The 11,545-nt window shown below is 42.6% G+C and overlaps 1 protein-coding gene across 1 annotated transcript in view; it reads right to left on the bottom strand.

Annotated features, from left to right (window-relative positions):
* The window catches only part of MYO15B (myosin XVB), a 46,379-nt gene that overhangs the window by 31,385 nt on the left and 3,449 nt on the right, over positions 1-11,545 (bottom strand). The window contains exons 2-14 of the mRNA XM_041123408.1: positions 10,835-10,898; positions 9,978-10,087; positions 9,311-9,385; positions 8,811-8,907; positions 8,157-8,260; positions 6,296-6,359; positions 5,636-5,749; positions 3,895-4,056; positions 3,429-3,542; positions 2,927-2,985; positions 2,718-2,841; positions 830-925; positions 100-231 (exon numbers count right to left, since the gene is read on the bottom strand). Coding sequence (XP_040979342.1) covers positions 100-231; positions 830-925; positions 2,718-2,841; positions 2,927-2,985; positions 3,429-3,542; positions 3,895-4,056; positions 5,636-5,749; positions 6,296-6,359; positions 8,157-8,260; positions 8,811-8,907; positions 9,311-9,363 — 1,119 coding nt within the window. The 5' untranslated portion in view covers positions 9,364-9,385; positions 9,978-10,087; positions 10,835-10,898. The remainder of the gene's footprint in view (positions 1-99; positions 232-829; positions 926-2,717; positions 2,842-2,926; positions 2,986-3,428; positions 3,543-3,894; positions 4,057-5,635; positions 5,750-6,295; positions 6,360-8,156; positions 8,261-8,810; positions 8,908-9,310; positions 9,386-9,977; positions 10,088-10,834; positions 10,899-11,545) is intronic.

Raw genomic sequence — 11,545 nt, forward strand, 5'->3', positions numbered from 1 at the left:
CTAATACTTGAGCGAACACAGTCCCTGTTCAATCTGTAGAACTGCCTCAACATAATCATCCTGTGAAAGGGATCACATAAGAGGATAAGAGCTTCTCACCTGAGTCAGTGAAGTCTGGTCATCCAGGATACACAAGATGCCATGGGGTTTTGCAGCAATGAAATCTAGGCATGACTCGCTGTACATCTTGGAAATAGGAATCCAAGCTAACTGCTCTTGGCTATATTCCTCCTACATGTTAAAGACCAACCAGTCAAATCCAGCCATGCAAACAAGAACAAATGTAGGGAGTTAACAAAGGGATTTGGTTTATTCATCAGGAAGTTAGTGTTTCACTGTTGTTAGGAACTTGCCTAGAAATATCTGGTTTTGTCTTATCAAACTTCTTCTAAAGCCACTAATGATTTTCCTTATTTAAGAGAGGAAGGCTGCTAAGCAGGCTGATAAAGTGAACTGTAAAAGGCAGCAAGGCTGATAAATACACTTTCATCTCCAGGACATCAGTAGTACATAAAATGCTACAATGAATCCACCAAACAGCTTTAAAAGTACCAACTGAGGTCTGGGATCCTTGATCCTGACTAATTCACTTATAAAATCTGTAAAAGGGAGCAAGGCACTAGCAAACTCTCCTTCCCTTAATTTACTACAAAAGTAGTAAAAGATATTAAATAGCCAGCTCTATGGGCTAGGATTCCACAGGTACTGCTTAAGAGGGCCAGGTTTATTCAGCTTCCTGCTTCCCCGCTAAAGGATACTCTCCAGCTGAGACTGCCTCAGCTCATTCCCTATATGCTGCCTTTTACCTGCTGGCACAAGTTCCATTTACCTCTTCTTGGGCAATGACAGTCTGGCTGAAAAAATGCTGGAGATGCTCATTGGCAAAGTTGATGCAGAGTTGCTCTAAGCTGTTCACACCTAGATCCTGCAAAGACAAAAAGGCATCATCATTTCCAACTCAGGAGGCTGTGTCTTCTTGTGAATAGTGCACAGCACCAGATGGTGCTGATCTGAGCTGCTGGTTCAGGCAGCTTATTCTGATCAGTAAGTGTGAATGAACCTAAGAAATTCAAATCATCTTATGTCTGGTTTTCAAGCTCTCAGCCTCATTTATTGACTAGCCTGAACAGTAAGAGGCAAGATAAGCTGTGAAGGAGCAGAAAGAAGAAGAGGTATACTCTTGGATGCACACCCCTACCTGGACATGCTCCATTGTTTTCAGCATTTGTCAGAACACACAGATTTTAACAGGAATCCTAAGTATAAAACTCACAGGCCTTGATGAGCATGTATCGCTCTAAGCCACTGCTCTGCTTTTTTTTTTTACTTACCGCAAGTCTGGGAAGCCCCCAGAAGCTCACTGGGGTTGACATGTGGGTATATACCTGCCACAATGGTAGCGATTCCTGACCCAGAACTCTAGATGCTACCCTAACCTCAATTTCAAAAAGTAACACCTTGCAGAGCCTTTGCTTACAAAATTATCTGCATTTCTCCTATCCCTGGCCTGATCCAAAGCCTAGTGTATCAGGAAGGATCTCTTCAGAAACTTCAGTGGATTCTGGACTTGTCCCTGCTCAGGCTGAGAATAACAGAAAAACAGAATATGCTGAAGCATGTGAAAAGAAATAAATTGTAAAAGATATAGTTAATATATTCCCAGCTTTACCCAAGTCTTCAGGAACAAATGGGAACAATTAGATTAAACTACATTAAAAATGCTTTTCTTACTTCTGTTAGTAATAGCGCCAGGAATAATTAAAATGTGATTCATTAAGAATTAGCTCATTCAGCTCACCTCATCAATACAGCAAATTTATACTAGGTATTTTTCTGGGTTTGTTCCATCAAAACATGCTGATGAGTGATCTGGCCCCCCAAGCCGCTGCTGAGCAGCAGAACACAGGCTGCAGGGAAAGGACTCTGAGCTGCTTTTTACAGGAATTTGTGTATAAGTGAACATTCTAAGAAACTTCTGGGGGTTTTGTCAAACAATCAAACAATGGAGTTAAAATCCCCATGTGTCCTTTCAACACCACACATAACTTGGTTTCTAAACTCCAGTGCACTTGCTGAAAAGACAGTTTTGATTTGTATTTAATACAGCATATGAGCTAATTCAATGGGATGAGTTTGCTGAAGGTCCTGGTTTTGTTCTGATTTAAAATCAAATAATTTTCCTCTTCCTTAGAATGACAGAACCAAAGCTAGCTATGTGCACCATCTATGCAGCACCATGCTGGTCAGTTCATGCAAAGGTATCAAACATGCAAGGCTGACGTGGTGGGAGCACCAGAAACCACTCTATTTGAGACAAGGTTGTTAACTGCCTATGGTTGTTAGGTCTCCACTTACACACCAATACTACTTGCAATCCACCCAGTCCTATGTACCTTCAGATTCTACCTGTGCCACGCAGTTATGGAAGACTATGGGCTCCTCCAGATAGCAATTCATAACAAGACTCTATAGTAAAAGTGTTAAATCATACCTTGAGGGAGCATTTCTCTACTGCCCTAAAAAAAAAGTACCCCCCTGAACACAGACATTTACATTACATGGTACAATTACTATCTCCTTTCTGGAAAAAAAGAAAAAAAAATAAAAACCAAAAAGAAAACCCACCCATCAGATACCCTCCCATTTCTGGCAGTGACTGAGGACAATCAGCACATGCACTTGCAGCCCAGACAATATCAAAGAATAGGAAAAGCAACCTCAAAACCATGTATGTCCACAATGCCCACAGCACAGTCTGATTCCCAGGGAGCCAACCACTCATTGATTCTCAGCAGCAGCCAGTCAAAGAGCAGGTAATACAGAGTCTTGGCAATGGAGTCCCTGAGTAGGGGAGTAAAACCAGTTACTGCAAAGGCAACATCCTTGGGTGCATCTCACCAACCCAGACAACAACAGCAGAAGTCACCTGGCCTCGATGGCTCCTTCTACAGACAGAGGGGTGATGATCCGATCATAAGATGTCACCTGGATACATAAAGAGCCGGAATTTACTGTTATTATCTCCTAAATACCCCTTTTTTTTTTTTAAATTCACAGGGAATTCAGCCTGGTTAATAAATGGATTTTTTTCTACTTGGTCTGATAATTTACCCAGGTATCAAAGGAAAGATTAAAACCAGAATTTTTCTGCCACATTTCAAGGTGGGAGTCAGCTGGCCAAAGTGTTAAGCCTGAAGCCACCCCTTCAGAAAAGATCCCTCCTAGATGTGAATTCTGCCATCTTTACAGAGCTGCCTTAAGGGGTTCAGCCCATCCTCATTACTGACCTAGCACAGCAACCATTTTACTCCTGCTGTTACCTCCCAGACTTTGGACCTTCTCAGGTGGTAGCCCTTCTGCTGACAGAGCACTGGGCCAGGCTATTCCATGCTTCAGGATGAATGAGAAATAGCCAAAAAGGTACTCACAGTGACACGGTGAGTGACAGCACTTTGCAGAAAATCTGCTGACACACGCAACAAATTGGCCACAATCTGAATCTCAGCGTCACTGGCAATGGCTGCATGTTCATAGGATTCTTCCTAAATAGTGGAGAAGAACAACAGGTTCAACTATGGATGGGATACTAGGTTCCACTAGTGTTAATGTTCTCAGTAGCACCTCAGCTGCACAGAGCTGGTCACAGCCTGGGCAAAACACCAGCATCTAGGTTCATTTTGGGTCCTCAAAGAGCACCCAAGCTCTAATTACGTTTGGTTGCCTCCCATCTTCTGTCCTTGCCTAGGTCACTCTAGACCCTAATATCAAAAGAACAGAATAGTCTTCAAAGAATATAATCTTCAGTCAAGAATAATGTCCCCAGTCCCATCACATGGGATAACAGCAATGTTCAGCACAAATAGCCCATTCCCAAGCTGCCAACGATTACTGTACCTCATAGGAGGTAAAGCAGATATTCCCTAGTTGCAGAATGGCAGCCAGGACAGCCCAGGTGGAGGTCAGCTGATCTTCCGAGAGGCTGATTCTCTCCAGAGCTTGCACCAAGACCAGAAAGTCCTGACTGTCCTCCTTCCCCAGGATGTCACAGGCTCTACCCTGAGAGAATAGGGACAGATAATCGTGGTCAGCCCATTTTGCCCCAGGCTGGAGCTGAGCTACCAGCAGCAATCTTCAGAGAAGTAGTTCAATGTTTTAAGGACTGGAGGAATCTGAAAAAAAAGACCAAAGACACCACTAGCGGGAGCTCAGCATTCATGACAGACCAGTTTCTTTTCTCTCTGGAGTTTCTGAGAGCAAGATCTCTCTTGCCCACACTTACTAATTTTTTACTATGGCTCCAATACAGGCACTCTAGCTACCCCTTGCCCACTGCTGGAATGCCGCTTGAGAAAAGAAGGGAAGCCAGAATCTACTCCCAAACAAGTAATGTCAGAGTTGCTACCCCAAATGGTACCCAGAACCCAATGTATCAAAGCAAATGGGTTTCTGTGCACCTAGAGAGCCATCCTGGGTTATAGTCTCACTTGTGTCTGCCACAGAGCTTAGCTATAACATGGGCATATCGCTCTTACTCTTCTTGTGCTTTTCTGTACAAGAGGACACTCTTAACAACCGTCTGTGACCCTAAGGTTCACAGAAATCCTGGGCCAAGGCGATCTGTAGAACCTGCTTGCATAAAAAGACATTCTTTGACAAAAGTCTCCAGCTGATTACCAGCCAGATTCAGATGAGGACACGAATGAGGCCGAGGCAGCCCTTGGGCTGCTTCTTGCCAAGACCAAGATCCAAGAGAGATTTTACCAGTCTCTGCTAACTTCTTTATGCATAATCTGATCTTTTTCCCTTTTCTTCTCTGCAGCAAGATGAGACACTCCTGTTAGATACCACCTTGAAGAGTTTAGTTTACAATACAGAACCTTTGCCAACTAGGAACATCAGCCCTTTAAGGGATGGGCCCTTAATTGCCCTCCATCCCTGAGTCATTAATGGTACTTGTCCATTCCTTGCCTGAAGGAAAGATGATAGCAACCATTCCTCAAGGATTCCTCACATGACCACAGCTGCTGTAAAGACTTTGCTCACCTGGCAAAGCTGACCCACACAGCTGAAATGGGAAAGATACTTGCTATTGCTGTGAACTCCTTAAGTATGGAAAACATTCTTAAACAAAAGAAACTGTGCTCCAAGGTGATGGCTTGCCATAAGTCTGGCAAACAATTTTCCAATTTAAAGAGATTGTAATTAGCAGTACATTTCAGTGGTTTAAAATTTCCACCCATTGACTCAGTCAATGAAGCAAGTGTTTTGCCGAAGGTAGAAAGAAATATCCCCTGATCTTTTCAGTCTCACAATAAATTGCAAATGCAAGGAAAGACAACGAGAAAAGGATTTCTTCACCACAAGGTGGAGCCACGGACCTACACGATGACTACTTTTTAAAAAGGCTTTCTTTGGGAGCAGAAGGGGCCTGAAAGGTGAGAAGAAGATCACATAAGAGACAAAGGTAGTCCTTCTTAGGTCAGGTGTGAGAAGAGCAGAGCAGACTTTAGCATAGTCCTGTGAGGGACACATCAGGAGGGAAGCAATGTTATCAGGTGCCTCAAGAACCAAACAGAAGTGATGTCTTGGCCATTTCATTCTATCAGCTGCTGCAGAACATCCTCACCTCACTCACCTGATTCAGGTAAAAGTAAGACTCTGCCTCTTGCAAGTACAACTTCTCTTTCTGCTCCACCAGCAGCCCAGCCAGTAGCTCGTAAAACACATGGTAGTTCCTCTCACCATGGGCCTGACAGGGAACAAAGTTCCTAGAGTTGACTCATACCCAGTTCCAAAACCCTACAGAATACATGGTGCCATGAACCAAACACTCAAAGAGCAGGACACTGAAACTTTGAGGTCAGCAAGAAGAGGCCAGAAGCCACCCAAGAACTATTTCATTTGAAAAGTTTCCAGGGTTTCTCACTGACACCTTAAGAGCATTCCATTTGAGAGCAGTCCCTTTCACACAGCTCCAATATCTGACCTCTTCCACACTCCAGACATTAACAAAAATTAGTTGAGGAGAGATTTAACTTCCAGTAATCCCTAAGAAGTGGCTTAATTCAACCTGTTTGAGACAGAGTGACCTCCTATTTTACTCAAATAAAATAAGCGATTACCTTGTGCTACACAGAAGGGATATATTTCTTGCTAACAGAATAAATGGGAGGCAATTCTCATACTTATTCCAATTCCTGTTATTTAGCAGTAAATTTAAGATTAAATATGATTAATATAAAATATTAAGGGAGAGAGGGACCCCTCTAGGTGGGAGGGGCTCATTTGTTCTCACCTGAAATACCACACGAGACTTCTCCAGGAGGTACTGGGAGATGGATGTTCCCACCACGATGCCACTAAGCATGAGACAACAACAGATCGTGTCAGAAGCTATTGACATGTTTTCTGCAGATCCATTTCACTGAGGGTTTAGCAGAGGGAGCTGTTGCTGAGAAACAAGGGTGTGACCTGACCAACTTGGTCTGAATTTTGAAGCTTTCAAGCACAGGTGTTTTGTATCAGACTGTTACAGAGAAAGCAGCTATGAAACATACAGATTCAAGTCTGTGTTCTGAACAGCCTCCAGAGAACAAAGGAGCTTGGACTTGAGTGATCCTCACAGGGTATATCCTGAAAATAATCCAGGTAACATGCCACAGCCCTTCCCTTCAGCCATATCTGATTGCTGCTGCATTACCACTCCCCCTTCTGACCTTGGCCACCCATTTCATATGTCAGGCTGATAGCCTTTGGGGACAGGGACCACCTATTTGTTTTGTAATTTAATTGCATCTTGCACAGAGTGATCCTGGACGAAAAACGGGATGTCCAAGTACTACAGCAATAGTGGGCCATGCAGCCAGCAGCCTGGAGTTAAGCTGCATGCAAGGATCTATAGGCCTTTAAGCCTATCATGTGTCTCGTATAGATTAGGCAGATGCGTAAAGAAGGGCTGAATTAGTGGGCACCTGAATATATACAATTGATTTGAGAAGAGTCAATATGGCTTCTGTAAAAGGAGATCCTGCCTCACAAACCTCCTGGAGTCGTTTGAAGGAGATGACAAATTTGCAGATAAGAATGATCTGAGGGATATAGTCTACATGAATTTCCAAAAGGTTTTGACAAAGTTGTGGGACTTTCAGGGAAACCAAGCAACCTCAGTGTAAGAGGGAGGGTCCTTACATGGGTAGGAGTAAATGGCTAATCCTCTTAACAGTGGGAGGCAACCACTAGAGTTCCACAAAGTGTCTGTGCTCTGACCTGTGAGAGTAATTCAAGGTTTGATAAGTGACCTAAAAGAGGAGCTGAACAGCAATGTGACAAAGCTTCCTGATTGTATGAAATTATTCAAGGCAGTGAGGATGAAGGCTAGCTGTGAATAAATGCAGACAGACCTTACAATACTGAGTGAGCGAGCAAGAAAATGGCACATGAAATTCACTGTTGATAAATGTCAAGTGATGCATACAGGCCGAAGTAATCCCAGCTTCACATATAAACTGACAGGTTCCAAGTTAACCGTTGCTGCTTAGGACTGAGACCTTGGGGTTATGATAGACAGTTCCATGAAAATATCAGCTCAGTGCTTGGCAACAGTCAAAAAAAAAATCCCAGAAGTTAGAAAGGAGGCAGGTTCAAAACAAAAAAAGGGTGTTTTTCACTGGTTAGACCTATAGAACACTTACCAAAGACCGTTGCAGAGGCATGAGGTTTATACGAGACCAAGAGGAAACTGGAAAACCACAAGAGTCTCAGAAAACCTCCTGAGCTGCTGCAAATGGTTAAGAGCTGACAGAGTGTTAGAGAAAAGCATGATATGTATTTGGCCTTTCTTACTGTTGCCACAGTGAATGCTTGTGGCCAGTGTTGGAGACAACATTGTATTAGATGGCTCCTTGTTATAAACTAGTTCAGCCATTCTTATGTTCTTAATTTATCACCCATCTTGACAGGTGAAGATCTATTCTTTTGTGGAGGAACCTAAAAGCAAAATAGGGGTGTAAACTCATCCTCTTCCTATCCTGATGATAACAAGAGTGTAAGGGAGGGAGGGCTATTGCATGAGCTCTAAGTGCTGCTAGACCTTTTCTCACCCAAGCACTCCTTGACAGCTGGGAAGGACAGCATCCCAAGATGTTCCTTTAACTCACCATCGCAGATGGACATTCAGAAGCTTTCCAAAACGGCTTGAGTTGTCATTGAGAATGGTTCTGGCATTCCCAAAACTCTCCAGGATGGGTAGGACATTGCAGGGCTTGAAGAAAAGAGAGAGAGAACACTTCAGTAGCAATCATGGGGTTTTAAACCCCAAAGGGACTTAAGTAACTGTTAGTTTGAAAATCCAAGAAAAATGGGACTTCACTGAAAGAATTCTTGCCTGGCTAAAGAGTCTTTTCTAAAATTTATTTTGGTATCATTACCTCTAGCCATTGGTGAGTTGCTCTACAAGCTTTTTACCTTCACTGCTATGACCTTTCACTTTATTTCTGCTCTGTGTTTGTTCAGATTCACCTCCCAGACACTGCTATAAGGTCTCTAAGGCAGGTATCATCTCTCTGTTCAAACAGATACAGCACTTTATACAGCATCAGGGTTCCCAGATACTAAAATACAGAAGAACAACTACATCAGCTGCCCTCAAGTCTTTACGGAAGCTTCATCTTGAACAACAAGCCATGCAAATTCCAGCTCAGTTAAACAGGAACAAAGAAATAACATAAACAGTATGGCCTCTTTACCCTGCCTTTGGCTTCTGCTCCTTGCCTAACCATCACAGCATAAAGCCAATTTCAGTTGCCTCTTACCTGTCTGACCCTGTGGCTGTCTGATCGCTGGTACAGCATGGTCAGGTATTGCACAATTGCTTTGGCAGCTTCTGTTTTACCTGATCCACTGTGTCCACTGGAGGAACAAGAGGAACAAGGAAGCTGGCATGAAAACAGAATTACCCAATTTAGACATATCAGAGGACCTGTTACAGTAAATCAGCGGAGTTGTACTGATTTACAACAAATGAAGATCTATCACATATTGTTTGAAACACTGAGATGATTTGACAAAATAGGCCTAAATAAGATTCCACTGTGGAATGCCAAATGCCTTCTCTTCCACTTCTCCAAACGGATGTGAAGCTAAATTCAAACTGTATTTGCAGACTGAAATAAAAATCCATTTTATTCATGTTCCCTACTGACAGCCTTCACACAAGAGCCAGAATGATAAACTTATGGACAGTGAAATACAAAGATGAAAATCTTGCATAAAGAAATAAACAAGCCTTTGAAAAAGTACCCTTATTTCCTACCTGATGATGACACACTGTTCTTGCTCTGATGACTGGGATAGCATGTAGGCCATTTCTGCTATGGCAAAGATGTGTCTAGATGTACAGAAAGAAAAACCCAGTTAACTGACCTCACATTTCTACCTCACAAATACAGCACCAAAAGGTTATTCATCAGTGATCTACATTAGAGATGGGCCAGTATCTGATCTGAGAAATGTGAGGAACCAGGGAAATCACAGCTTTGTTCTTTGCTGACATCATGTTAATACCACTGTTACAAGCTACTGCAAAGTTCAGGTTCCTCCAGGACCTCTTCAACCTAACCTGAGTAATGCTCTGTCCCATAGTGTTTAATATAAGGGACACCTGCAGTATTATCTGTACTAGAGGAACCTGCCTACAGTGCTAGTTCTGGTAGGGCTGTACCAGTGTTAGCAGTTAGTTCCAGAACTCCTAAGGTGCAGTCCCAACAGGCACTGAATTCAGGACCTTCAAGCAATAGTTGAAGAAACTTGACCTAAAGAGTTTAGCTCCGTAGGTCTGAGCAACTACAACTTTGCCAAATGGATTGTTCACTTCCTGTGGCATTCATCCTGCTCTATCAGACAACTGGAGGAAAATAAACTACTTTCTGGAGCACAAACAGAACAGAGTTTAGGGAGTTATTTGAGAAAGAGAAACATACGGGGCATTTTTTGAGAGAGTCCCTTGGTGGTACTGGGTAGCCACATCTTCAGAGTAGATACTGAGGTCTTTGAAAGGATTCACAGAAACCAAAATTTGCCCAATGTAAGTCTAGGACAAAAATAAGAAAGGGAAAAAAACATCTGGTGCCTTCTTAGAATTTTCTGAATAAGAAATGCAACTGAACACATATATTAATACAAAGATTAAAATGACCTTTAAAGGAATACTGTCTATTCTGACTATACTGCCAGCTTATTCAGGGCATAGCACAATTTTTCAGTGGTCATTTTCAAAGCTCTGTCATTAATATTTTGGGATAAGTGGGCACTCACTGGTCTGTGGTCATCTTCACTGGTCACTGTCTATTCTCCAAGCTTCACATGAAATTACAGGCACAGGTTTGAACACCTGAGCCAGTAAATGAAAAAGAGAACAATTAGCCATCCAGAACTATCTCTGGACTGCAACACTGTGAAATGTTGCAGAAACTCTGAAGTTTCTTCTCAAGATCCACAATTTATACCAGAACTACTTTGCTAAGACAGGAGAGTTCCACTAGGAGCAGCTGAGGCTAAAACTGAACCTAAGTATGCTCATGGGTTGGCAACAAATACCAAAATTAAAGAGAAACTCTGAGATTTTACCACAAATATTTCATGCTACCTGTTTTCTGAGCAAAAGCAGTGTGAGTATCCTTCTTATCACCGTTCCCAGTAATGAGCGAGCTCTTGAACTACTTAGTGCATTATTAAAGCTTGATAGAATGATAGAAATAATTTTCTCTTAAAGCTTATTGTTCAGAATGAATAAACACTGAAGAAAAAAAGAAATAAACCAAAACACCACTACCCATACATAAATAAGATTGCGATGGAACCTCTTCTTCAGACACAGCAGAACTGAGCTCTCACAGACTTTCCTACAAACAGAGGAAGGGACTTGTCAGCCACACACTTCACTTGCATGTGTTAATATTAACCTTTCTGCCCTCCCAAGGATTTTGTAGGAGGCTGGGATCTGAAACTATTCACTGCCTTCACACGGTTCCAATGTATCCAGGATTAAACACAGCAGAGAATAGAGCAGTCAAAGCTCAGAACATCCAGCCTGTCCATCTCCATGTGATCACGACTCCTTGCACATAGCATTTACAGCTGTTTATCTCAACAGGATGGCAAGGGTAGAGGGTGCAGGACATGTGTGAGAAGCAGTGTTAGGTGTTTCTCTTTCAACAACAGCAGTGAACCCATGATTTAAAAGCTGTTAAAGATGTAGGGCCTAAGTCTGCCATAGCTGAAGGCAATGGGAGTCACTAAAGCCACAGATGCCAGTGTCAGTAGGCAAACAACATAGAAATGTGACTCTCATCCTGCAAGTCTTCCTGACTTACCACCCACTTCATGCAACAAGAATGATATGTCAAATTCCCAATTCTGTCCCTCTGCAACACCACAAAAGTCACATCAGCCTCTAAACCTCACTTCCCCTACCCATAAAGTATATTTGGTTTTTTTTAGAACCCATTTCAGGACTGGGAACCATTTAACAGGAGAGGAAGAGTTCTCT

The sequence above is a fragment of the Aquila chrysaetos genome, chromosome 5 (assembly GCF_900496995.4).
Source record: "Aquila chrysaetos chrysaetos chromosome 5, bAquChr1.4, whole genome shotgun sequence".
NCBI classification, from domain to species: Eukaryota; Metazoa; Chordata; class Aves; order Accipitriformes; family Accipitridae; genus Aquila; species Aquila chrysaetos.